General features: G+C 51.3%; 1 protein-coding gene across 1 annotated transcript; it reads left to right on the forward strand.

Annotated features, from left to right (window-relative positions):
- The first annotated feature begins 2,135 nt into the window (after positions 1-2,135).
- On the forward strand, positions 2,136-27,391 carry FAAH (fatty acid amide hydrolase). Its single transcript, XM_079776822.1, has 15 exons — positions 2,136-2,431; positions 14,007-14,120; positions 16,566-16,700; positions 16,935-17,068; positions 17,149-17,355; positions 17,609-17,649; positions 17,886-18,010; positions 19,506-19,631; positions 20,138-20,235; positions 21,417-21,516; positions 21,809-21,849; positions 22,693-22,732; positions 23,238-23,346; positions 23,888-24,033; positions 24,530-27,391. The coding sequence occupies exons 1-15, from the start codon at positions 2,237-2,239 to the stop codon at positions 24,656-24,658; spliced, it is 1,740 nt and encodes a 579-aa protein (XP_079632948.1). The 5' UTR covers positions 2,136-2,236; the 3' UTR covers positions 24,659-27,391.
- The last annotated feature ends 420 nt before the right edge of the window (positions 27,392-27,811 follow it).

The following is a 27,811-nucleotide window of genomic DNA, read 5'->3' on the forward strand; positions in this document are numbered from 1 at the left end:
GAGGTATATAACACCCAGGTGCCAACATGGATCCAAAGAAGAGAGAGCAATCTAAATCTCTTTGTTCCCTAGTTCTGATCCCCACTGATCTGAATCCAGTCTTGAGGCTCCTGCAAATCTTTACCAAAAGTTCAAGCCTCAAGCAGAAGTTGTCTAATGATTAGCATGTCTATGGCAGGAGCTATTCATCTAAAGGTCATGGGAGAAATGCAGGCTAGAATTAAGATAGAATCAGAGCCTGGTCAGTGTGGCCTTGGTGTTCATAAGCGTTGACCTATGAACCAAGAGGTCACGGTTTGATTCCCAGTCAAGGCACATGCCTGGGTTATGGGCGTGCAGGAGGCAGCCGATCAATGATTCTCTCTCATCACTGATGTTCCTATCTCTCTCTCTCCTTCCTCTCTGAAATTAATAAAAACATATTTTTTAAAAGAGAATCAGGTAGTGAGCATTTCACTCTGTTACAAGCCCAGGACTTGTTGCCTTGGCCTCAAGACCCCATCCAGATCTCCATATCCTTTTTGTAAATTAAATCCTGTTCAATATGCTCCCAGGAAGCTACTACTTAGAGAAACCATTATCACAGGAAACAAACAGAAGTGAATATTTTATTAATGGAGTTCCTAAATTAACAAATTTTGGCCCAACTCATGACAAGTTATCAATTTGGTGGTTAAGCCTCAGAAATGGCTAGTTTTCCCATAAATATAATCTTATTTTCTCCATCTTGAAAGGGCGAAGGGGTCATTTACAAAAGAGAAAATTGAGTTACTCAAGGTTACCCTCAAGTGATGAGTGACTTAGAAACACAAGGCCTTGGACCCCTCTGGAATTTGCTCAATGGCCTGACAGTGATTCTAAAAGCCCTCAGGTCCAGATTCTTCCAATAACATTCAAGGCTTTCCACAGTGGGCATTTAATTCAATCACTAAACATTTATGGGGGGCTTACTGTGTGCCAGGCAACACTTCACTTGTAAAGGACCTTACAAGACTCCTCCTAACAATCCTGCGAGGTGGGCATTATAACCAGTCCCCTTTTAAAGATAAAGGCACAGATTCAGAGAGGTAAAGACAGAACTGGAACTACTGCAGTGTTTCAGCAAATAGCATTTCCAGTCACAAGGCACTTTTCTATACCCCATCCTACAGGGCTCACTTCCAGGGGCAATGATGGTGGTACTGCTTCATGGGTAAGAGCAATGGTTTAGGAATAGACCTGAGATGGAATTCCCACTCAGCCACCCGTGTGACCCACAGAAGTCATTTAACCTCTGGTCCTCAGGTACCTTATCTATAAATTGGTAATAAAAATGTCTTCCTCATAGGTCTGTTGGGAGGACAAATGAGATAAAGTACATAAAGTTCTATGAGAGAGGCCTAAATGGGAGGTGTGTATGTGTATAATCCCCCACCCCCTGATGAAGGGTACTAGGTGCCCAGACTCCTCCTGATCAGGCATTCTTTCTGCTTGAACTCCAGGAGGGCCCAGGACTGGAAAAAGATGACCTGGGAAGGTCAGTCTCCGGGGTGGTGGAGAAGAAGGACAAGTGATGGAGGGTTTGGCCAACAAGAAGAGCCCAGGGCGACAGACACGGGATCCCGGGGCTGAAGAAAGAGAAAGGGGCAGCAGGTGGGCGCCCCAGGGGAACTTCCTGTGCTGGTCCCAGGGTGGCCCCTCCCGGGAGCCTCCCGCTGGGGAGAGGTGGGCATCCTATGGTGCCCGCCGGCCGCAAGGTTCTCCAGGAAAAATGCTGCTAAACTGTTTGCGGGCATTAATCAGGTCCGCGAGCCCAGTCTGTCTCCGCTCCCAGTTCTCCTGGCTGGCCTTTCCCGCAGGGGCTCCGGCTGTCCGCGTCTTCAGGGAGTTGGGGCTCTGGGGTGCGTGGGGCTGAGGCGGGGCCGGGCCGAGCCGTGACGCCGAACCGCTGCGCTCGTGCCCCTGAGGACGCCCTGGGGAAGCGGGTGCCCCTCGCGTTCCCCCAGCTGAGCCTCGCCCAGTGCGCGAGGAAGCGGGAGCTACCCCAGCCCTGCCACCCAGCGGGACCTTGACCGTTGCGCGCCGCCAGCCGCGGGCCCGCTGCCTAGCAACGGCGCGCTCCCGAGAGGGCCTGCGGCCGCGCAGCTCTCCTCCAGCTCCTCCGGCGCAGCGGGGCGGATCCAGGCCGGGTTTTGCGGCGAAACCCGCGAGTGCTGTGTCTGCGGTCTCTCTCCGCGGCTCGGCGCAGCGGGGGATCATGGTGCTGGGCGAACTGTGGGCCGCGCTCTCGGGCGCCTCCGGGGCTGCCCTGGCCTGCTGCTTCGTGGCGGCGGCGGTGGCCCTGCGCTGGTCTGGTCGCGGGAAGGCGCGGGGTGCGGCGGCCCGGGCGCGACAGAGACAGAAAGCGGCCCTGGAAAGCATGGACAAGGCGGCGCAGCGCTTCCGGCTCCAGGTGACGCTCGGGTCGGGGTCCGGGGGTCGCCGGGTGGGAGTCCCCCCGCAGCACTTTCAACTGCCGGGACGCGCGCGGAGGGGCGGGTGGCAGGCGGTGCAGGTGTGTGGGCAGCGCAGGTTTGTAACTTGCGGAACCCCTTCTTGCTCAAATGCATTCCGTGCTCTTCCTGAGCCAGGTAGGGCCAAGGGGAGGAAGGGAAACGAAAGAGACAGGGAGGGTAGTTTTGGAAGGCCATCGCGGCACTAGGTCCAAAGAGGAGCTTTGCTCCGGGCCAAAGAATCTCACGATCTCTTGCCGAGTAGAACGCTAAAACGCTGCCAGGAGAACCAATAGGATGCTAGGGTTAGGACTTTGGAATCGCCGGCGATGGCCAAGTGAACCCGGAGAGCTTACAGTTCAAACTCATTGATTTGTGCGTTAGGAGCCTAAGAGGAGCCGGAGAAGGACTTGCCCAAATGCACCGGGGGTTATTGACAGAGGCCGGCTGCAATGGAAGTCTCCCCAGCTCCTACCGCTCAGGTTGTGGTGGCCTGCTCCTGACAAGCCCCTTCCGTGAGCAGGTTTAGTTCCAGCCCTTCGCTGGGTGATCTGTCAACAGCTCCCTCTAGTTTAGCTCCTTGTGTGTTTGAGGGTGGAGGAGGGACTTAGAAGAGAGGGCTTTCTCTCCGAGTAAATGTGAGACAGAAATCAAAAAGCTAAACTGTGGCAGTTGTATGTGCTAAGGGAGAAAAGACTTGCTAGAGTGTTTGTGAGGGTATGTGTTTGGATAGGATTCCCATCTGACAGGTAGGAAGGCAGTCCAGGTGATGGGGACAACAGGAGGCAGGAGGGTGTGCCTAGGTGGGAGACTGGGAAGGAGTCACAGAAAATTGCATGGAACAGATTCTCAGATGCAGCAAGTGATTTTTGAGTTGGGAGTTGAGCTGGGACCAGAACCTAGATGTCCAGTGGGACTGTCCAGCCTCATTCCAGTGGAGAGGAGCAGTGGAGAGATATTAGGAAAGGAGACTGGACAGGCCCAGGGGAGGGCCTTCATTGTGGTGGGGTTTTGGCTAGATGATGAATTTACTCCATACCATTCCTGGGCCGGCATATGTCATATTTGTTTATTTATTGAAATCAAAATATGTTCGGTTCCAGCCTTCGTTCATCAAACTGGCTGAAAAATCTATCACCAATTTTTAGATTTTCCCATGCTCAGATTGGGAGACCCCGGTGTTCGATCCAAACAGGTCACTTCCCCTACTTGAGCACAGGTTCTTCACTGTCTAGTCCTCCTCCTCTGCCCAAGCTCCTAGGCGCCCCACTCAGGGATCCACCAAGACCTTCTGTGCAGCCAGCTGAGTTCTGCCAGCTCCAAATGCTGCGTGGGACAGCTGCAGGAGTCTGCCCACAGTGTCTGCCTACAGAACTCCTCTCCCAGTCCCAAAGAACCCACCCGCTGGCAGGAGTGTGGGGTGGTTGAAAGGTGGGTCTTCTCTCACATCAACTCTAAGCATTAGTAGTTTCCCTCTGGAGAGACCACCTTTCATTAATTCTAAGAAATGAATTTCCTAGGGCAGAAGTTTTGGCCTTGAAATACAAAGAGCCCTTTACCCATCCTCCTTGGAGCAAGAGAGCTTGACCTCAGAACCCCAAAGCTTGGCTCTTCCAGGAGGGGAAGCCAGGAAATTACCTTTTGGCTTTGCAGAGACTGGAGAAGAAAGGAAGAGCTACCTCCGGAGTCTTACTGTTTTGAGCTATGAGCAAAGGGTTGGGATCTTGATGACAATAGCTTTGTAGGCCTTTGGGGCAGGTAGGAGGTGGGCTGCAGTCCACCTCCCTGACCTTAACACACCCTCTGCTTGGCCCTGCAGTCACTGGATGACAGGGAGGTGGGTTTTGAGGCTGACTCAGCAGCCTTTCTTCTGAGGTTTTCTCCGCCCAGCCCTGAATTGCAAGGGGCACGGAGGTAAGCAGGCCCTGGGAGAGTTCAGCAGCTTGTAGTACAGCTCCCGCCCGATGGACTCCAAAGCTTGTTGGGAGCCCAGATACCTCGTGTATTCCAAGGCAGTGCTGGAGGAGGGGGGAATCATAAACATTTCCTGAATCATCACAAGATAGTTATCTCTAGATCTAGAACAACTCTAGAGTAAGCATGTTTATGGTAATTCTCTGTTGACCATGTGAGGCTTAACAACCTGTAACAACTATTTGTCTGTTTTCCTCCCATCCTGCCTCCTAGATGAGTTTTGATATCCTTTCTAGACCGAAGAGAGCATTAAAATTATGACAGAGACTTTAACCTGGACATAACTGAGAGGGTCTGTGGGAGGAGCTGGGGCTTATGGGAGGAGTTCTGGCACTTTATGTTATTGGAGAGCCTTACGTGGAAGAACCCTATGTTTATAACAGATTTCTATTATGGCAACAACTCCCACCCCCCTTTAACTTCCATTGCCTCTTTATAATGTCTCCTCCATCTCGGTTTGGTTCAGTGTGTGCATGTGGTTTGCCATTTTGATTCACCCTAGATTGCAATCCTTTCTTTTTTTAAAATATATCTTTATTGATTTCAGAGAGGAAGGGAGAGGGAGAGAGAGAGAGAAACATCAATGATGAGAGAGAACCATCGACCAGCTGCCTCCTGCACGCCCAGCCCGCCCCACCCCCACCCCCATAGGGGATGGAGCCCACAATCCGGGCAAGTGCCCTGACCGGGAATCAAACCGTGATCTCCTGTTCATAGGTCGGTGCTCAACCACTGAGCCACACCTAGCCGGGTGCAACCCTTTCTTTTTCCTGAAGAAATTCTTTTTTGGTGATGAAATACCTAGTTGATTCCATTTTTCAGTCTACAAGGGGGAGCACTATTAATAGAATATTATTGCTGGAAAAAATATCACAGAACAACGGCTCATGCCTCTGTATCTTTGCATTTGTAATTTACCTCGAATGCCTTTCCCCCACATTTATTACAACCCCTTTTTGTCAAAATCCCATTGGTCTTACTTCCTTCAAATGGATCTGACCTGTAGTTCCATCTCCTGGCCTTTTTCAAAGCCCACCTTGAGCCTGATTTTAACACAAAATGAGTCAGTAGATGAATTTGTTACTGACAAGTTTGGGTTCTTATTTCTTGATATAAAAGAATTTAGACCAGGGACACTGATAAAACCAAAGGCAGATATATTGAGGCTCTGCAGAGGGCGAGAACACTGAGATAGGTTCTCAGCTTCTGTGCCCTAAATGCGGGGCTTAGAGATTTTTATGGCTTGGGAACATGGAAGTTGCTGGGGTTAACCAATCAGGGAGTAGGTTAGGCTTTTCCTTTTTTGGAACACTGATGTCCAGGTGTATGTCAATGAAGCAAGCATACTGGGATTGTGCAGACCTTATTATGGGGTCCAGGAAAGGACTTTACCAACCAGGTATTGAGTTCATCCCTGTGACTGATGGCTTGGCTTTAGATCTGAAAAACAAATTTAGAAGAAGTCAGGGTAATCCTGGACCATTATTTCATAACTACCTATTGATAACTTCCATGGTTCTGGCAGGACTTGACTCGATGGAACAATTTTGGGGAACATGTTATTTTTCTTGTTTCAAATCTAAGAACAGTATAGTTTTGTTGAGACCAGTATCAGTGGCATACATGATCAAATGGAAGAGATATATTTTTTTGTTTTAATGCTTTCTGTTTTTTAGAGGGAGAGAGGAAGGGAGAGGGAGAGAGAGAGAGAGAGAAACATTGATGAAAGAACACAACATTGATCGGCTACCTCCCTCACACCCCCTACCAGGCATCAAACCCTCAACCCCTGGCATGTGCCCTGACAGTGAATCAAACCCATACCTTTTGGTACATGGGATGATGCTCAACCAACTGAGCCACACTGGCCAGGGCAAAAGATATCTTGAAATAGAACAAAAGTGATTAAAAAACCATGAGATGCCCTAGAGGGTTTGGCTCGGTGGTTAGAGCATCAGCCCAGGAATGAAGGTTTGAGGGTTCAATTCTGGTCAAGGGCACCTACCTTGGTTGCAGGCTTGATCCCCAGCCCAGTCAGGGGGCACATGCGGGAGGCAACCAATTGATGTCTTTCTCACATCCTTGTTTTCCTCTCTCTGTCTTTCCTGCTCGCTTCCACTCTCTCTCTTAAAAAATAAAATATCAATGTAAAAAATATTCTTGGCCCAGCTGGAGTGGCTCAGTGGTTGAGCATCAACCTATGAAACAGAAGGTCACAGTTCAATCCCTGTCAGGGCACATGCCCGGGTTGTGGGCTCAATCCATAATAGGGGCTGTGCAGGAGGCAGCCGATCAATGTTTCTCTCTCATTGATGTTTCTATTCTCTCCCTTTCTCTAGGAAATAAAAAATATATATTTAAAAAAATCCTCAGATGAGGATAAACAACAACAACAACAAAACCATGAGGGAAAATAAAAAAGACATAGAGGACAATCTACGATACCTGGAATTAGAACAGTAGGTGGTTCAAAGGAAGAAAACAGATGGAGGAGTGGCAATTATTTGTCGACGTAGAAACGTGCAGAACTGTAGAGAATTTTAATAAGTTTATTTGAGGCAAACATATGTTGGGGAGCAAGATCTCAAATGCTCCTGAGCAGCAATTTTTAACCTTTTTCATCTCATGGCACACATAAACTAATTACTAAAATAATGTGGCACAACAAAAAGTACATTTTTTGCCGAACTGACAAAAAATAGATATTACTTTGATTGAATTACAAAAAAATAACAGTAATGGTAATTATCTACCTTTTTTTCTCCCAAGTGATTTTTAAAAAAATCAGGTGCCTATACTTTGTATATAAGGATTTCTGGTATCAAGAATTAACCAATCAGACACAACCTTATTATGCAATATGAACAATAAGCTGCAACTCTAATATTTGACTTGTATATTTATGGTTCAAGACAGGACATTCACACTGGACAGCTATTGTTGTGTTGGCTGTTGTCATTTTGTTGTTGTTAATTCTCACCTGAGGATATTTTTTCTATTGATTATTTAGAGAGAGTGGAAAGGAGCAGGAGAGACACAGAGAGAGAAACATCCATGTAGGAGAGACATATTAATTGGTTGCCTCCCTGTCGAGGCTCGGGGCCTGAGAGCAAGTCTGCAACCAAGCTACGTGCCATTGACCAGAATCAGACCCAAGACCCTTCAGTCTGCAGACTGACACCCTATCCATTGAGCCAAACTGGCCAGGGCTATTGTTATTTTTTAAATTTGACAATCTAAGGGAAAAGAGGTCAGTGCCGCTGACTAAATAGGTATTTCATGCTTTAAAAATTCTTGTGGCACATCAATTGAAAATCACTGCACAGAGAATAAAAGTTTTACAGCTTCTTTTATGTCTTTGAAATTAAGGAGGGGACATAAGAAAGGTTGGAGAAAGCAAGGCTGGGATTGGATTGCAAACAGTCAATAAGATTATGTGCTCTCCTTATGGAAAATAAACAACATTATAACCTGATGCTGAACAGACTATCAAATTACAGCGGGAAGGCAGGGGAGGGGGAGAAAGAGATCAACCAAAGGATTTGTATGCATGCATATAAGCACAACAAATGGACACAAGACCCTGGGCGGGGGGAGGGGATGAGGGCATGCAACAGGGGGTAGGGAAGGCTGGGGGAAGGTCAATGGGGGGAAAAAAAGGAGATATATGTACTACTACATGTAATACTTTAAACAATAAAAAAAATTGTGTTTATCTAACCTATACAAATAAAGGGACCATCTTCTCCTAAAAAAAAAAAAAAAAAAGATTATGTGCTCTCTTGAAGGTTTATAATCCTTTCCAGATATATTAATTCTGGTATTTCAGAGGGTGCCAACCTAGATACACAAGAACAATGGACAGAGCTGGCTTAAAACCTTTCACTACAGAAGTTATAAGCCTGGGGAATGACTACCCACTATGACTTGCCCGGTTAGGCATTTATGGTCAGCCCTGTGAGGTTACATTCCATGGAACCCTTTTTTTTAGTCCACAGAATTAATAGTAGCTATAGAATTCTTCCCTTGAAAAGGTATGCATGCAGACTGGCCACAAGCTCAGTTTTAAGTTATCTGTACACTTTCCTGCATTCTCCATACAAAGTTAATTTCCCCCATGTTCACAGATTGGTCTCCTGGAGGTGCAGACTTAACTTTTGTTGTCTTGTAAAGAGAAAATGTCTCAGCTTCCTGATAAAGACTTTAAAATTCTTTCCTGTGTCTTAAAGTCTTCAACATGGAAGAACATAGGAAAGAATTCAAAATTTATGCTGAGAATGGAGGAGAGCTTGCTGATAGCATATTTTTTTTAATTTATTGATTTTTAGGGAGAGAGAAAGGAAGAGAGAGGAAGATATATATATACTAGAGGCCTGGTGCATGAAATTCATGCACTGAAGGGGGGTGTGTCTCTCAGCCCGGCCAGACCCCTCTCACAGTCTGGGAGCCTTCAGGGGATGTCCTACTGATGGCTTAGGCCCGCTCCCCTAAGGGAGCAGACTTAAGTAGCAATCTGGCCTCCCTCTGAGGGAGGCAACCGGGCCGATCAGGGGAAGGCACCACCCCCATCACCCTGCTGCTGCTGCCACTGCCAGCCGCCATGGCTGTCAGCTCTCAGCCCTGGCTTCTTAGTGCTGGCCCCGCCCCCCACCCACTCATGGGTGGGGGGTGATCTGGGTCCAGGCCTGCTGGGGGAGGTTGAGGCACAGCAGGTCACACCCCATCCAGCCTCTGCGGAGGCATGGCACCGGGACTGGGCACGCCTCTGCTTCTGTGGCTGCCTCTGTGGAAGGGGCAGCACTGGGACCGGGACCATGCAGCCCCCTCTCCTGCCGCCCCTGAGGAAGGGACCGTGGTGCTAGACTGGCCTGCGCTGAGGCCTCTCCCATGCTGCGGTCTCTCCCACACCGCTGGCCCTCTGCCCTCACAGCCACTGTGGCTTTTTCCAGAAGACACCCTTTCTATCCAGTCTAATTAGCATATTACCCTTTTATTAGTATAGATACACACACACACACACACACACATACACACACACACACACATACTGAGTGGCCAGATTATTATGATCTCTGAATGCGTAATAATCTGGCCACTCAGTGTGTGTGTGTGTGTGTGTGTGTGTGTGTGTGTGTGTGTGTGTGTGTTGTTCCACTTATTTATGCATTCATTGGTTGATTCTTGTATGTATCCTGACCTGGGATCAAACCTGCAACCGTGGTGTATTGGGACAATGCTCTAACCAACTGAGCTACCCAGCCAGGACTGCTGAGTTTCTAGTTGAGGTGCACAGGAACTTTGTGGGCACTTGTAGCAAGGTAGGAAATGGTAGCCACCAGACTATTGGTGGTAATTATCCCAATGTGGTGGGCCCTCTGATGATTTTTACTTTCTTCCCCATATTGTTAGGCATTAAAAAACAACAACAATGATCACATATTTACCCATGGCCAGTGTGGCTTAGAGGTTAGAGCGTTGGCTTGCTCATCGAAGGGTCATGGGTTCGATTCCTGATCAAGGGCATGTACTTGTGTTGCAGGTTCTGGTCCAGGAGTATGCGGGAGGCAACTGATCCATGTGTCTCTCTCACATCGAAGTTTCTCTCTCTTTCTCCCTATCCCTCCTTTCCACTCTCTCTAAAAAAATCAATGAAAGCCCTAGCTGGTTTGGCTCAGTGGATAAAGCGTCAGCCTGAAGGGTCCCGGTTCGATTCTGGTCAAGGGCACATGCCCGGGTTGCATGTTGGATCCCCAGTAGGGGGTGTGCAAGAGGCAGCCAATCAGTGATTCTCTCCATCATTCATGTTTCTATCTCTCCCTCTCCCTTCCTCTCTGAAATCAATAAAAATATATTTAAACAACCAATAAAAAAATCTCCTTGGGTAGGATTAACAAAATAAAAAAATAAAAACAATGGTCAGATATTTATATAATTGGGGGGGGACACAATCTTGCTATTTTTATTGTGAGGTGAGAAAGGTAAGGTGTAGTACTGTGTATATAGTATGATCCCTTTGTGCAAAGTAGAATATATGTCAACAATTATATACATTGTGGGTTTTTCATAAACTTTTTTTCCCCTATAAGGTTAATGAGAAACTGTTAACTATGGTTTTGTTTTCAGAAGAGGGACTGGGCAGGATGGTCCCAGAGATGAGGGAATGTTCACTTTTCATTTTGTGTACTTCTTTTTTAAAAGGTATTGATTTCAGAGAGGAAGGGAGAGGGAGAGAGAGAGAAACATCAATGATGAGAGAGAATCATTGATCGGCTGCCTCCTGCACGCCCCACACTGGGGATCAAACCCACAACCTGGGCGTGTGCCTTGACTGGGAATTGAACCGTGACCTCCTGGTTCATAGGTCAATGCTCAACCATTGAGCCATGCCAACTGGGCTTATTTTGTATACCTTAAAAAATATATCCGGGGAAGAGCTAAATGTTGCATCATCATGATGGACTTACTAGAGCATGTGATGTCTTAATTTGAACTAATAAAGCTGTTATACCAACAAAGAAGTTAAGCCTTTAGAATGAATTATAAGTTGTAAAAGTAAATGAATTGAAGTGCATGTGAAAAAAAATCCAGGGATTATTTAGTGTGTATAGAGAGAGATCATGGATCCATTTTTTTCTTCTTTGTAGCTCCCTGTATTGTTAAAAAAAAAAAATCCCAAATAAGAATTGTATCTGCTTAACAAATTAAGGGAAGTGGGACAAATCCCAAATAAGAATTGTATCTGCTAACAAATTAAGGGAAGTGTTCCTAATATTGAGGCTGGGGTACACAGGCTGTTTGATGGGTGCATGTGGAGGGTATGAGCGGTGGTGTCGCATTGAGGGATGCAGAGGAGTCTGACAGGATCATGCCTGGAAGCACCTCCTGGAACATGCTTGTGGTGTAAGGAGGTTTTAAGGGGAAAGGCAAGCCCTGGTTGAGCTTTGCTCAGTCTGGGCAGGCAGGAAGGAAGAGTGGGTGGGAGTTATAAGACTTGGGTAGGGCAGCCACCTAGGTGGTCCCTGGGTGACCTGGGAGAGAAAGGATGAGCACCAGTGAGGATCTTGGTAGAGGAGATGGAGAGGTGGCATTTTCCAGAGCTACTTATGGGGCTTAGTGAGTGGTTGGATGCAGGTGGGAGGGTGAAGGAGGAGTCCAGGCTGACTCCTGTTTTCTCACTTGAGCACCTGGATGGATGCAGCACCCTTCCCTGAGTGAGGGTATACACGGAGGAGGATGAGAAGGAGCTGGTGGGAAGTAGGGGAGCAAGCTTAGGGGGAAGGACACAGAGGGGTGGGCACCATTGGGAATAGCCCAGTGACTGGATTGAGCTCAGTTGAGTCAGGCTGGGTGGAGGATAGGGATGCCATTGGGGGAGGTGGAGAGCCTGGAGAGAGCCACCAGAATGAATGACTTCCCCCAGCATCAGAGAGGGAAGAAGAGGTGTCCTGAGAGAAACTCAAGGAGTCTCTGTCTCTCCCTATGGCTGGCACCTTCTCATCCTTCAAATCACAGCTGAAATGTCACCTCCTAGGAGAGGCCTGCCCAGGCCATCTGGGTCAGTTCTCTGCTGTCTTCATCACAGCACTCTGTTTATTTGCTTTGTCACACTGTGGTCTATTTATTACTTGTTAATTTGTTTATTTTCTTGAATGTAAGCTCTCTGAAAGCAGGGACTTGCCTATCTTAGTTGCTTCTAAATTCATAGCCTCTGACAAAGTTCTTGACACATAGATGATGCTCAGAAAATGTTTGTTGACTAAGTGGATGACAGAAGTAGCCAAAAGGCAGGAGGAGAATCAGAGAGGGTGGTATCTCCAGACCCAGGAGAAAATTGAAGAAAGCTGATGTGTGGTCAGTGAGGCATGGAGCAAAATAAAAAGAAGTTCCTGTGGGATTTGGCAACAAGGAGGCCCCTGAAGACTTTGACAAGAGCAGGAGACCATAGAGGTGAGAATTGGTGGCTGTGACTCCGATCTCCTCTAGCCCCTGTTCACGAATTAGTCCAGTGCCCTTGAGGAGGGAGTGACTGTGTGTTTGCAGGTAGGGGCTGATCCCAGGGACTCTGGGAGCCTTTGAGGCCTGGCAGTGAGGTGTTGGATCAAATGTCTCCTTCAGAGAGTTCTTCCCTGACCACGCTCTACCTGTATGCTGCCTGTTCCCCTCACCCAGTTTTATTTTCTTTCTTTTTTCCCCCAGTTTTATTCTCTTTAACTTATATCTCACTATCTGAAATGCTTATTTGTTAACTTATTATCTGCTCACTCACAATCTGCACCTTATATAAACCCCGCAAAGCATGCATATGCCTTCTTGGTTCCCCAATATCACTCCTGCTTAGTGTGGCACCTGGTACAGAGTAGGCACCATCTCCGTGGAATAAATGAAAAAATCCTCCTCTGTATGTGGCCTCCAGCTGCAGCCTAACCACCCAGGATGGGGTCTTCTTGTTTTCACCCTCCCCTGCTGGTTGGATGGTCAGGTGCAGGTGGACAGCCAGTGGGCAGCCTGTGCTGAGTGGGCAGAGAACTGGGATTTGCCTGTATGATCCTAAGCAAGGCACTTCCCCTCTGAGCCTCAGTTTCTTTACTGTGCAAGGCGAATGGTAGTAGATTTAATAAAAACATAGAGCATGCCAGCATGGCGCCTGGCACACAGTAGGCGGCCATTGGGGGTGGTTTAATAATCATCCTGGGCCAGGACATTCCAAGGGCTCAGAGGTTTCCTCCTGGAGCCAGGCCCGTCAGACCTTTCTTTGTAACGTGCAGGTTCTGAATATCCCAGGCCTGCTGAGTCAAGCCTGGAAGCCACACGTTTTCATTTCTCGGGGATAGATGCCCTGGGTTGAGTTGCTGGGATGTGTAATAATCGCATGTTCTTGTTATAGTAGTTTGTTTGCTTGTTTTTTGAAATTACTGTTTTCTAGAGTTGTCATACCATTTTTATCACCACCATCAATGCACAATGCACGAATGACTGTGTTTTTCACATCCTCATCAGCATTTGGGACTGTTCTTATATTTCGTTTAAGGTGCTCTGATAGATGTGCCATACTATCTCACTATGGTTTTGATTTTTTTCATCTGCTTATTTGCCATCTGTATATCCTCTTCAATGAAGTGCCTGTCCATGTCTTTTGCCTACTTTGTAATCGGATTGTTTGTTTTCATTTTGAGTGGGGGTTTTTTGGTGTGTGTGCATTCACATTCTACTACTTGGATGTGAATGTGGTTTCCAATATTTCCCTCCAGTGTACATTTGGTCATTTCATCTTTCACAGAGCCTAGGTTTTTAATTTTTATAAATTATAATTTATTAAAAAAAAATCAGCCTGGGCATGGCTACTCCCTGGGTGTCCCCTCCAGGAAGCTTCTTGAAGAGATAATATCTGCACTGTCCAAGGTGGCAAAGGCTGGATCACGGTGTCAGATTTGTGGATGGGCATGTCTGTCATGGATGAGCATCTGCTTAGTAGATGTGGGGTTTTAAGGACATGGGACAAGGTGTCTGCTGCAAGCATGTAGGGCCTTCAGGGAGCAGGACTGATCTGAGGTGTCTCCCCAGAACCCCGACCTGGACTCCAAGGCACTGCTGGCCCTGACTCTGCCTCAACTGGTACAGAAGTTACATAATGGGGAGCTGTCCCCCCAGGCTGCACTCTTCACCTACGTGGGAAAGGTAAGGTTGGTTGGCCAGCCAGTGATCTTCCCAGCTCCTTCCTATTTGCTCTCTCTGCACAGGCTGTGGGGGAAACCTGGCCTGGAGTTTATCTTGCTGAGGGCCATTGTGGGACCACAGTGCTAGGAGCTGGCAGGGAGGAAAGGAGCCAGAGGGGTGTGTGTGTGTGTGTGTGTGTGTGTGTGTGTGTGTGTGTGTGTGAGAGAGAGAGAGAGAGAGAGAGAGAGAGAGAGAGAGAGAGAGAGAGAGAGAGAGAAGGGAGAGACTGATTCTGTGTATATGAGGAGAAGGGGACACTGATCATGTTGTCTTTGCTGGAAACCTGGCTTTCAGCCCAGACTTCCCTCTTCCTCCTGCCCTCCTGCCCCACCCCATTGGTCACCAAGTCTAGTCTGTTCCTTTTCTATGGCTCTCTCTAGTCCATCTCCTTGTCCCGACCCCTCTTCAGCCACCCTGGTCCTCTAGCACTGTCTCCCTCCACGCTCAAGCACCAGCCTCCTGGACAGATCCCTTTCAGGTCTCCAGTTCTTCAGATTCTCTGATTCTGTTTTGCCTTTGTCTCCAGCATCCTCTCTGGCCAAAGCCTTCTGGAACTTGGGGCATCAGTGGTAGCTCAGCTGCTGGCGGTTCTAGGGCCTGGCATGCTCTGTGCTGGCTTGTGTGGAGTTCCTTTTACCTGGAAGGCTCTTCTCCCTCGTCTTTGCCCTGCTTGGTACAACAAGCTCCCCTAGCTGAGCCTTCAGGCCTAGAGAAGGAGTCCCCTTTTCCAAAGCCTTCCCTGACCCTCCTCCCCTCCCAGCCCAAGTTAGGATTTCCTCTTTAGTGTTCACATTCTTTTGTTTGTTTTGTTAATCCTCACCCAAGGATATTTTTCCATTGATTTTTAGGGAGAGTGGAAGAGAGAGAGAAAGACAGAGAGAATTATCAATGTGAAAGAAACATATCGATTGGTTGCCTCCTGCACGAGCCCTGACCAGGGCCTGGACTGGAGAGGAGCCTGCAGACCGATGCTCTATCCACTGAGCCAAACTGACTAGGGCTGTGTTCACTTTCTAATAGCAGATTTCTCATCACATTATAGGGCCTACTTTGTCTTTCTCTTTCCCATGGCAATTGTGAGCTTTCTGGCAACAGAACTTCTTATTTGTCTTTGTGCCTTAGTGCTGGACACCATGTCTTTTATATAGTACTAGTCGGGGGGAGGGTGTCCCTCAGCCCAACCTGCATCCTCTCCAATCTGGGACCGCTGGCTCCTAACCGCTCACCTGCCTGCCAGCCTGATCACCCCCAACTGCCCTCCCCTGCTCCCCCCGCCCTCCCTGGCCTCCTCTGCACCCACATGAGGTGGCAGAGACAGAGACGGCCGGGACCAGCCTCCTCCGCGCTGCTTGGAGCTGTGGAACCCCCAGGCCTAACGGGAGCAGCTGCCAGGCCCCACCTCCGCTGTGCATGTGGCCATCTTGTGGCAGCCATCTTGTGGCCATCTTGTGATGATGTCGTGTGTGAAGGCCACCTAGGCTTTTATTAGTATAGAAGTGCTCAAGAAATGTGTTTGAAATATGTTTGTGCTTTATGAGTGTGACTTTTGCATGATTTCTTGAAAGGGATCACAGGAAAGCATTCTAGTTACAGATTGGCTTCCTACCTTCATGCCATAGGTAGCCTGGAGACAGATTTCATGAGCCTGAGTGTGGTAACAGGACCTATACCCATTTTCTCAGGTGTTTCACAGGAACAAGAGTATTTACTTAAACTGCACCTCATTCTTCCCTGACCTTTCCCTCCTATAGGGCCCTGTTGAGTGTGCTTTAGCAAGGCCTAGTGGCAGCCAGCCACAGTGAGTGTGTCCTTACCTGCAGTCAAGCACCCACCCCCTTTACTATGAGTCAGTCACTCCTCCATGTGACTTGATTATCAGATTCAAGAGCTCCTGGGAGAGGGGAAGCTTAGCTGGGGGAGATGTGGGCCAGGCCTGGGGCAGAGGAGAGTGTGCTGGGCTCTGGGAGGCGAGAGCCTGGGTCTAGCCCTGCATTGTGCTGACTCGCAGTGTGGTCTGAGATGGGGATCTGCCCTGACTGCCTCACTGGGCAGAGGTGTGGCTTGAAGGAGGGGGAGAGTGGCCAAGGGTCACCTTCCTCCCAACTCATTCCCTCTGCGGGGCTTCTGACACCAGTGTCTTGCTCTTTCGAGTGCCCTGCTTGTGCCTTGCCCCTGGGACGACTCTCTTTCTCTGTCTCTGGGGAGTTGAAGGCCAGAGACAGCCAGATGTCCCCAGTGACGTGGGTGCTGGGCCCTAAATTATTCTCTGTGCTCCTGGCTCTGAGCCATGGTGCTGGCTACCCTTCCCCTGAGTATACTTCAGAAGGCCAGTTTTATGTTATGTATATTTGACCACATTTTGACCACAGCCTCACTCTGCCTTGTGTCCATTTCTCCCTCCCCTAGGCGTGGGAAGTGAACAAAGGGACCAACTGTGTGACCACCTACCTGGCAGACTGTGAGACTCAGCTGTCCCAGGCCCCAAAACAGGGCCTGCTCTACGGTGTCCCCGTGAGCCTCAAGGAGTGCTTCAGCTACAAGGTATGCCCGGCCTTAGTGTCAGGCCTCAACTTCCCCCATCCCTGCCAGCCAGCTCTGTGTCCTGGGCTATCCTGGGCCCTCAGAGGAAATGTCAGGTCCAGAGGCCTTGAGTGGGCACCACGGGGTGCTTTGTCTTAGCCTATGGGGAGGGTGGTGGGAGTGGACCCTGTGCTGCAGAAAGGGCCCTGATTCATCAGCCATATTATCTCTCTCGGTGTCCATCCTTCCTTCTAGGGCAAGGACTCGACCTTGGGCTTGAGCCTGAATGAGGGGATGCCAGCAGAGTACGACAGCGTGGTGGTGCAGGTGCTAAAGCTGCAGGGCGCTGTTCCCTTCGTTCACACCAACGTGCCCCAGTCCATGTTCAGGTTGGGTCTCATGGGTAGGGGGTGGAGGCAGGGTCACCTGTGCCAGTGTGACATGGCCGATCCATCCCTGCTTCCTCCAGCTATGACTGCAGTAACCCCCTCTTCGGCAAGACCACAAACCCGTGGGATTCCTCTAAGAGCCCAGGTGGCTCCTCAGGGGGAGAAGGAGCCCTCATTGGAGCTGGAGGCTCCCTCCTGGGCTTAGGCACTGACATCGGGGGCAGCATCCGCTTTCCCTCCTCCTTCTGTGGCATCTGCGGCCTCAAGCCTACAGGGAACCGCCTCAGGTATGGTGTAGGAGGTGGGTGGAGGAAGCTTCTGGGTCCCTTGTGGTGTGACCTTAGCCTAGCTTCCCACCTCTCTGGGTTCCTAACAGGGGTTCCCTGCCTGGGGTTTTTCTGGGAGGGAGTGCCACAGCTCCACTGGCCGTGGTTCCTAGCTTCCATGTGGTAAGAGTTCTGAGCTACTGTGCGTGTGGGTGAGGAGTGGGACTGAGGTTGGCTCTTTCTTGTTTCCAATTATCTTGTGTTTCTTATCCAGCAAGATTGGTCTGAAGGGCTGTGTCTATGGACAGGTGGCAGGTGAGGTTTGCGGTTCCCATAGTGCCCTGGAGGTGGTGGTGGTGGCGGGGGGAGGTCTGCGTGATCCACCTCTGCCCCTGCCTCTTCTGAGGGCAGAGTTTGGCCCGCAGGCCACTCTAGGTCTGAGTTCCGACCTCCTTATCTCTGTCCACACTCCTGGGCCTTGGCCCAGCCCCTTACTTGGACCCAACCCCAGAGCTGAGTGATCTCTCTTCCCTCCCCTCCCCACCTGACAGTACAGCTCTCAGTTGGCCCCATGGCTCGGGATGTGGAGAGTCTGGCGCTGTGCCTGCGAGCACTGCTGTGTGAGGACATGTTCCGCTTGGACCCCACCGTGCCCCCCCTGCCCTTCAAGGAGGAGGTGAGCAGGGATGGGGTGGGTTCAGTTGTCACTGGTGTTCCTGAGCCCAGAGGGCAGCCCCCAGGCAGTGTGGGGAGCCTGGGAGGCCCTGTCTCTTGAAAAGCAACCCCTAGGGGCCTGAGACCAGAGTCAGCTGCTGCTCCGCAGATAGCCACCAGATGGAGCCCTTGCCTGCATTTAGAAACTCCAGTCTTCCAAATTGTCAGCTGGGAATGTTGGCCAAGGACAGGTCCCGCCTTCTAGCCCCAGCCTCTGCTGCTGCCACTGAGGAATCACTTCCCAGCACCAGAACAACTTGAGGGAGAACTGATGTACCTCCTCGGTGTTTGACCCTCAGCAAATAGGAGCCTTTCTTCAGTATTTGTGTCCATATCCCCAACCTCCTTTGTGATGCTTGGCATGTAGGCTGAGTGAGTTAAGGACAGTTAAAGGCAGAGCAGTCTGAGAAAGCTGGGATCTGTGGGCAGTGTTGAATGCTGGCTCCCCAAATACCACCAAAACAGCCTGTGGATCGGGCAGAGCTGAGTTTACTAGTTTCTGTGGTGAGGGAGAATGCTGCCCCAACAGAACCTTAGTAGCACTAGGGCGGGGAGCGGGGAGGGGGGAGGGGGACAGAAGGGGGCAAAGTGGGGATATTTGTTGAGATTTTGAAGTCTGGTTTAAGGTGAGTATTTCAATGTGGGGGTTTGTCAGGATCATGATGTAATAATAGTTTAGGATTGGTGGACACAGCAAGGTGAGGATTTTGAGGTGAGGGATTTAAGGAGTCTTGGAGTATAAGGTGTCACTTTATACTTCTGCTGAAGAGTTGATGGGTCTTTCAAGAACGAAAAATTATTTGCACTTTATGTATAAAGCATTCAGGAGTAGTCAAGTTAGATGGATGCAGACAGTGGAAGAGTAAACTCATGTTAATTCAGACAGTACACTGAGCAATGCAAGCTCCATTGCTCCCTCACGCAGCTCCGGCTGCCTTGGGAAGGCTGAAGGCCCCTGGACAGGAGAGTGGGCCTCAGTGCTCCTTGGCAGGTGGGAAATCTTGGCTGGATGGCGTGAGCTCCCCTCCCCAGCAGAGGAGGATGTTCTAACCGACCCGCTCCCTGAGAAGGAGGAGAGGTGGAAATGAGGTCTGGGACAATTTATCATGGGAGTCAGGTCTTGCGTTCTTGAAACAGGCAGCAGACAGGATGCCTGGGTTCCGGTCATAGCATTGTCACTCTGCACTGGTGGCCTTGGACGGGTTTCAGCACCACTCTGGGCCCGTCTCATTATCTGGATCTGAAGCCTTAATTTCCTCATATGAACGAGGGGAATCTGCAGGGTCAGCGTGAGTTATTCTGAGAAAGGGCTGGCCTTGCTGGCAGTCCATTTTCAGGGGTTTCAGGCCTCATCCTGGCAGCTGTGTCAGGCTGAGGGGCTTCCAATTTCGGGAAGCCCCCCCCCACTCAGGCCACCCTCTCCTGACCTGACTCTGACTCTTGTGCTTCGTCTCCAGGTCTATGCAAGCTCTCGGCCCTTGCGTGTGGGGTATTATGAGACAGACAACTACACCATGCCCACCCCAGCCATGAAGCGAGCCGTGCTGGAGACCAAGCAGAGACTGGAGGCTGCTGGCCACACGGTACGGCTACGGAAGCCCAGAAGCCCTGGCATGGCCCTTCCTTCAGGGAAGCCTTCCTGGCCACCACCATGGCCACCACCCCTTCCTGGCATCCTTGCACCCTGACTGTTTTGTGGTTGGGGATGGGAACTGAGTCCCTGTGGTAGCAGTATCGACAGGGCTAATCAGGAGTGCCGGGGTAAGTGATTGATGCTGAACTCAGCCCTGTGCTAGGGATGTGTGATGGTGGCTTTGGGAGGCCTCATCAACCACCTGGTGCGCAGCTGCCCATCGGTTCCCGGGGCCCTGAGATGGTGGGCCAGTGGGTTTTGGTCTGCTAATCTCAGACCAGTTCACGTGTGGCTCCGGGAAGTTTTCATGGGCCAGTAAGGCCACCTTTGTGGCTGCGGTGAGAGCTACCGTGTGGCAGAGTTGGTCCAGTCCGTCTTCAAGGCCATCTGGGCAGCATGGGGTGGGCAGACCCAAGGGTTTCTAGGGGTGGGGCTTATGCCTTTCAATCCCTGCAGCTGGTTCCCTTCCTGCCAAGCAACATACCCTATGCTCTAGAGACGCTATCGACCGGTGGGCTGTTCAGTGATGGCGGCGGCAGCTTCCTACAGAACTTGTGAGTGATGATTGTCTTTGGGGTCTGCGGTCTAATCAGGACAAGGGTAGACCCCGGGAGAGCAGTGGAGTGCTTTGACCCCCCAAGGATGGGCCACCTGGGGGAGGCAGGGGGACAGGCCTCAGCTGAACACAAAGAAGGACTAAGCATTCTGGGCAGGGACCACGCTGCATTTCCAACTGCAGGTTGAGCCTGGAGATACCTTACCAGGGACAGTTTGGAAAGGTGCCAGCGCAAGGGGAGGCTGGATTGAGCATCTGTGGTCTGGCCCTGAGCTGAGCTCTTTGGGAGGTAGGAGATGGGCAGGGGGCTACCTGACTGTCGGGAAAGATTGAGAGATAAGGGCAGGGTCAAGCAGGAGGGCAGGGGTTTAGGCATCATGCTGTGATTTGAGGCTCTTCTTTTTCTTTTCTTTTTGTCTCTTTGGAGAAGAGGCCCTTCTGACTTGAGCCATATCCTTCCCTTTCGAGCAGGACCTCAGTTTTCTGTCAAGTCGGTGGGTTGGACCAGACCCGCTTTAAGGGACTTTGCAGAGCTCACGTTCAGAGAGGCTGGTTCCACTTGAATGTTTTCAGGCCTTAAAGACAGACAGAGGCAGAGGCCAGGCCTGTGAGGTGCCTCGTGGTGATGTGCCTGGGCTTACTGGACTTCCCCCCAGTGGTCCAAGATGGTCCAGGCTTCGTGGAAGGTGCTACGTTTCACTCTGGCCATGGACTGAGGCCCAGGATCAGCCACCTGAGACCTTTCCCTGAGATCTAGAACCAGGGACAGCCTCAGAGACAAGTGTCATGGGTGGCCCACTCTGGACAGCCCCACTGGTGTCTCCGGGCTGGCGTCATCAATAGGGGGTGCCCTCAGTATCAAGCTCTGGCCAGGGAGACGTTGCCCTCAGTCCTTACTGCTCTGAGCTGAGTTTGCCAGGGAGTGCGACCTGGAGTCCTGCCCTGGGGACCTCCAGCAGGGAGGGGGTAGTGCCCAGGCATCCTGAAGGATTAGCAAAAACTAGTCACACGTTTGAAAGGAGGCAGTTGAAGGGCTTGGAGACCAGCGGTTACTGGTGTCTGATGAGGAGAGAGATGGACAAAGGTTGCTGAATAGAAAATGGAGGACCCAGTGGGTGGGGGTAAGCCAGGAGGGATGTCTGGGGTGGGAGTGCCTGGACTGGACCCTTTGTCTCCCAGCAAAGGTGATTTCGTGGACCCCTGCTTGGGGGACCTGATATGGATTCTGAAGCTGCCCGAGTGGCTCAAGGGACTGCTGGCTTTCCTGCTGAAGCCTCTGGTGAGGGCACAGGGAGTGGGAGGGGTGGGGCGGGTGAGAGGGAGCTTCTGGGGCTCTTCCCCTTCTCCTTAGCCCCTCCTGGCAGGCACAGCCTCTTCTTCCCAGCCCCCCGCCCAGATTCCTCTCCTCCACCCGCCCCTATGGTCTTTAGTCTTCCTGCATGCTGAAGGGGGTGCCACTTGGGACCTGGGGGAGGGACAGAGAGAAGAGGCATGGTGGTTTGGCCTGAAGAAATTGTTGTCAGCACCTGGCCCAAAGCTGACTCACTGACTCTGTGTCTGTCCTTCTGCAGTTCCCACGGTTGGCAGCCTTTCTCAGCAGCATGAAGTCTCGGTAAGAAAATCTCCATGTCCCGATGCCTGCCTCTCTCTTCCTTGGACCTGGGTTTAAGTGGTTTCTGACAGGAAGAGGTGGGAAGTGACTTCTGAGGCTGTTACTCAAGATTTCCAGCTTGACCAGTGCTGAGGATGGGAGCTTCTTGTCCCCAACACTATTCAAGTTGGAGACCTTGAGTTAGAGTCTATTCCATAGTCCTTCTGTGGCCTTCAGGTGGGGCCTGGAAGTTGTCTTAGCAAGGTCCAGGTCTGGCTGGAAAGCAAGCGCTGGAGGGAGATAACAGGATGGGAGTGGTGGGGAGAAGATTGCACTGGCTGGGGCATGGGTGGAAGGACCAGGAAGGAGTTGCTGTGCGGCAGGGGGCAGGGGATACTGGGGACCCTGTGAGGATGCTCCTCAGAGATCTGAACTGAACTGAGCTGCACTGGGTCTTACCTGCCCCTTAGTGGCCGGAGCGGGAAAAGCAGGGCAGAAGCTGCCCCATTTTCAGGCCCTGGCATCCTGTGGACTTGCTCCTTTTCTCACCACCAGGCATTTAGGACCTTGGACAACTCTGTCCTCTGCTAAGGGTAGCTAGGAATCAGGCCTGGTCTGGTCCTGGCTCTGCGGTGGAGTCACTAAGTAACTCAGCCTAAGTCCCTCTTGGGGCCTGATCTCAACAGGACAGTAGGGATTTGAACTTCTGCCCTGCACCACTTCCCTCTCTGAGTTCCCATAATGTTGAGAAGGGTCTGCAGGAATGAGATCTGGGAGGTGTTAAGAGTAGGGGGCTGATGTTGCTCATCTCCTGATCCGCATGGCTGTGACCATCATGGCTGGTGACTTCACTCCCTCCGCCAGGTCCACTGGGAAGCTCTGGGAACTGCAGCACGAGATCGAGGTGAGGCAGAGCCCCCAGACTAGACTAGGGTGGGGAATGGGAGGGGTGGACGGGGCACCTGCCTGTGGGGTCTCTTGGGAACTGGTTTCATTTGTCTTCTGGAGCAGCCTGTTATTCCCCCTCCCCCTCCCTGAACAGGGCTGCTCGGGTCCTGCTCTCTGACTCTCACTTGCCCAAATGCACAACCTTGGGGGCTAGGTCAGCCCAGGGCTCGTATTCCGATCGCCTCTTGGTCCCTATGCTGCTGCCTGTAACCAGGCACTATGTGGCCCTACCCTGGCCAGAAGAATGGTGTCTACAGTTCTTGTAGGAGGTGGGGAAATCACTTCCCCCTGAAAGCAGCCCTGCCTGTGTGCCCTGAGGACCTCCATCCCATTATGGCTCAGTTTAGATCCCCAACCCCTAGCCACCCCAGCCCCTAGCCACACTGCCTGCATCAAAGAGCTTATGGGATGGGCTGGGTCTGAGTGCTTCACCTGCTGTGCTGGTACCCTCCCGCCCCCAGGTGTACCGCAGCTCTGTGATTACCCAGTGGAGAGCACTGGACTTGGATGTGCTGCTCACCCCCATGCTGGGCCCTGCTATGGACTTGAATGCCCCAGGCAAGGCCTCAGGTGAGGCCTGCTTCCCCACCTTGCCCCTGACAGCCCCACCCATTCCTTCTGTTCTCTGAGTTCAGCCCTGTGCCTGGCAAGGCTGCTGGGAAGTAGAAGAAGAGGAGCCCTTGGGGAGGATCTGGCTCTTAGGAGACTCATAGTCTGGCTGACTGGAAAGATGGGATGCCCTGGGAGGGAATGAACTCCCTGTCCTCCACACTATTCAAGTTGGAGATCTTGAGTTACAGAGTCTGTGGTTTGGGGAGGTGGAATTTGAAGTCCAGGTGGGATTTAGATAAGCCAAGGAAACAGGAATGACATTCCAGGTGGGGAAGCTACCTGGGCAAAGGCTTGGGGCAAACCCCAGCAGGCTCTCCAGCCTGGCCTGAATCTGGGTTCCTGGGCTTTGTCATTCACTCAAGTCTCAGCCCTGGGAAAGAGCCTATCCCTGTCTGTGGAGGTCGGGTGCCACTTCACAGGATGGGAGACTGAGACGCAGACAGGACAGTTGGCACTGAAGGTCACCCGGCCTGCTCCAGCCACTTGTGCTGTGTCTCAGGGGCCGTCAGCTACACTCTACTCTACAACTGCCTGGACTTCCCAGCGGGCGTGGTGCCTGTCACCACGGTGACTCTCGAAGATGAGGCCCAGATGGAACATTGCAGGGGCTACTTTGGAGATATATGGGACAAGGTGCTGTGGAAGGTGAGGTCATGGGGACTGGCCTGGCCAACTCCAGGTCTCCCTCCTCCTGGACTCACCCATTCCCTAACTCTAGCTGCAGTGGAGGAAACAGTATAAGCACATGTAGGTCTTGCCTGTCTTTCTGTTCTTTCTTTTTTTTAAATACGTTTTTATTGATTTTTAGAAGTAGAGGAAAGGAGAAGGATAGAGAGATAGAAACATCATTGAGAGAGAAACATCATCGATCGGCTGCCTCCTGCACGCCCCCACCCGGGATCGACCCTGCAACCTGAGCATGTGCCCTGACCAGGAATCGAACCGTGACCTCCTGGTTCATAGGTTGACGCTCAACCATGAGCCACACCAGCCGGCCTTGTCTATCTTTCTTCACACAAGACCCTGAAGGATTGAGGCTGGGCTTGCTGTGCTGCCCCTCCTCTCCATCTGGGGTGCTTGCTGGACCTGGGGTGGGGTCCTGCCTTGCTGCCTCCCATTCTTATCCCTGTGTCCCCTGCAGGCCATGAAGAAGAGCGTGGGGCTGCCTGTGGCCGTGCAGTGTGTGGCTCTGCCCTGGCAGGAAGAGTTGTGTCTGCGGTTTATGCGGGAGGTGGAGCGACTGATGACCCCTGAAAAGCAGCTATTCTGACTGCTGTCTGCCCCAGCCACCCAGCCGGCGCCAGAGGACCCACTGGACCTGCGCCCAGCCTGGTCAGGGCACAGCTGCCATCCTGCAAGGAAATGTGCACTTGGGGCAGAGGCTGCCTCCCCCTTCCAAGAAGCCAAGATCCCCTGAGTCTGGACCTTGCCCCTCAGTCTGGTCCCCAGTCTCTGCCCTGACCCCCTCCCCATGTGGCAGCCAGTCGGTATGCTATAGGCAAAGCCCTACTAGCAGCAGTCAAAGAATGGTTTCTAGTCTGTGTACTTTCTGGTCATCATTGTTAGGGCACTGGGGGTTGGAGACTTGACCTTTTAGAGCCTGATTCCAGCCATGTCAGTTTCCTGCTCCCAAACCTCCCCTGGTTCCCACCATATACAGGATGGACACAGGCTTCTCCGAGTGGGTGTTGCACACCCAGCACTTCACCCTCCCTTGCGCCCTGCCTTAGACGAAGTCCTGCTTTGCTAGACATTGCCCTTTCTCTTCTTCCTTCCTTTGCTCCTTCCTTCTGCTGAGGAAGCCCTTTCTGCTTCTCTATCTTTAGATACTCTGAGGCCCAGCTCAGACCCCTTTTCTCCAGAAGGCTTTTCCTCCTGCCTCTGAGCCTTGGAGTAGGTGGCCAGTTTCCCAAAGTCTGCCCCATATGCTGGGCATCTGTGTGTGTGTGTGGGGGGGGGGGGGCGGGGGGAGCTGCCTCTCTCAGCATGTTGGCTCTCCCTGATGGCAGGGACTCTATTGTATATCTTTGTCCTCAGTGGCCAGCACAGGGCTGGGCACAGGGCAGCAAGGAGACTGGTGTGCTGACCCTGAGCTGGTCCCATTAGAGTGCTGACCCTTCTGGCAGGGAGTCCACAGGCCTGGGGAGGTGAGCACCAGACAAGGCGATCTGGTAGAGAGTGCTCACAGGGCCGGCCAAGGCTTCCTGAAGGAGGAGGGCCTCTGTTGAGTCCAGAAGATTCCCAGAGGCTGAGACAGGGGATGAGGACATCCCAGGGAGAAGGAGCAACAGTACGCCCAAAGACCAGGATGAGTTTGGTAGATGGAGGCATGTTGAATGGGTGCAGGAGAAGGAGCAAAGATGTAGGTGTTGCCAGATCAAAGTGGATTTGAGGGGCCAGTTCAGGAACTTGAATCCTATCTCAAGGGCAATGGGGAGCTCTTGAATGATCACACAAGTGCAGCAAGGAGAGTAGACTGGATGGATAGAGGCAGGAGGGGGATAAAGAGGTTGCTCCATTTTCCTAATCAGGAAGGGGGGCTGAGGCCTGAGCTAGGGTGGGGGTCCAGGGGCAGAGAGAGGTGGTTTGGGAACTGACAGTTGAAATGCAAGTGAGCTACCAGCTCAGTCTGCCAGGTCACCTCTCACTGCACTGCACTGCGTTGCCTGGCAGGTGGAAGGTTGGCTGGCTTGTGACAGATTTCTTGGCCCTACCAGCAGTACCCCCTCACTCCTTGCCCCCTTGCTCCCCCGCCCCCCTCCCCCGCCCCCCAGCCCAAGCGCTAACTCCCTGCTTGCTGTGGAAGGTGTTTCTGAGCCTGAGCCTTCTGGTAGGGTAGGCCACAGGCTCTCACCTGGCCTACTTCAAATTCTTTTCAGGGCCAGCTGCCTTGCCGAGGAAGGCTTGCCTCTCCATTCTGATTATTCTGCTCCTCCAAAGGCACTTCCCCTCCAGGTGTACAACCAGTGGCAACTGCATTCTCTGCCAAAGGTGTCCCTGCCTTGGTGGGGCCCCACACCTTGGAGCTGACTAGAGGGCCCAACCCACATGGACACCTATATTGAGATGACCTGGTAGTTGCTGTACTTTGCCCTGATTCCTTGTAACAGCTGTGTCATTTCACCTCATATTATTCCATAAAGCTACCTGCCATCTGCCCAGTTTCCTCCTGACCCATTTCTCTTTTTGGTTATTAATATTCTTGTGCCTTCAGACACGAGGCTGCAGTGGGGGATGCCTCTCCTTCATTCCTTCACCCTTAAAGCCCCAGCATGGGCATACCCACCCTGTGCTGAATGGTCCTGGAACTCAACCATCTTTGGGCTCCTGGGCTTGTGGGGGTGGTGGACATTGACACAAACTCATCTATTCCCCAGGTGCAGGGGAAAATGGAAGATAAGGGACCAAATGCTGCCAGAAGGCGGAGGAGGTGGTCACTGCGCAAATACCATCTCCACTGCTTCACTCTAATCCAAGCAACCTACCTCCTGGATGCTGCAATAGCCTGACTTGGCTCCCTGCATGCATCGTCACCTGTTCCCCAACCTACTTTCCAGAGAGTAACCAGAGTGCTCTCTTACACGTGTACATCAGATTGAGTCACTTCTCTCCTTAAGACCTTCCAATGACCCATCTCATCAAGAATAAAATCCAGGGTCCTTGTGTCCCATGAGGCCCTGTGTGAAGTGGCCCTTGCCCACCTCTCCAGCCCCACCTTGGGTGTCTCCTCTCGTTCACTGTGCTCCAGCCACACGGGTACCTTTTGGTTTCTTGATCATCTCAAGCTGGTCTACGCATCACAGCCTTGGTGTTAGCTGTCCCTGACTTGGAACACTCAGCTCCAATGTCACCTACCCTGATCACCCACTGGTTAAACAGTTTCCCTGCCTCTTCCTAATATGTCACCCTTTGTCCTTTTTAGCACTATCACTATCTGGAACCATATGATTTTTTTGTCTCAACACGAGCTTCCTGAGAGCTGTGCTTTGTCTTGCTCATCACTGTATTCTTGGTATGTGGAATGGTGCTTATAAGGTGCTCAATTCTGTGAACATTAAGTGAGCATGCACTAGGGGCCAGGATCGTATTGGGTGCTGGGACTGCAGTGATGAGTGATGGGTTCTTGTCCTCTGGAGCTTACATTCTGGAGGATACTTGCTGAATGACCGGAGGACGGAAGGCACCTGGTGTGTAGTGAAGACCCTCACTAATGCATGGAGTCATCAGGTAAAAGGGGGAAGGGTGTATTGAATGACATTTACCAAGAACTTACTATGACCCATTTGGGCACTTAATAGTTTTCATTTAATACACCTATTTACCAAATTGTAGGCATCATTGGCTCGCTTGTGACAGACTTGTTGGCCCTACCCTTGCCATGTCCCATTTTATAGAAAGGTGATGACACACTTTGCCCAAGAGC

This window comes from Cnephaeus nilssonii (genome assembly GCF_951640355.1).
Source record: "Cnephaeus nilssonii genome assembly, chromosome: 7".
NCBI lineage: Eukaryota > Metazoa > Chordata > Mammalia > Chiroptera > Vespertilionidae > Cnephaeus > Cnephaeus nilssonii.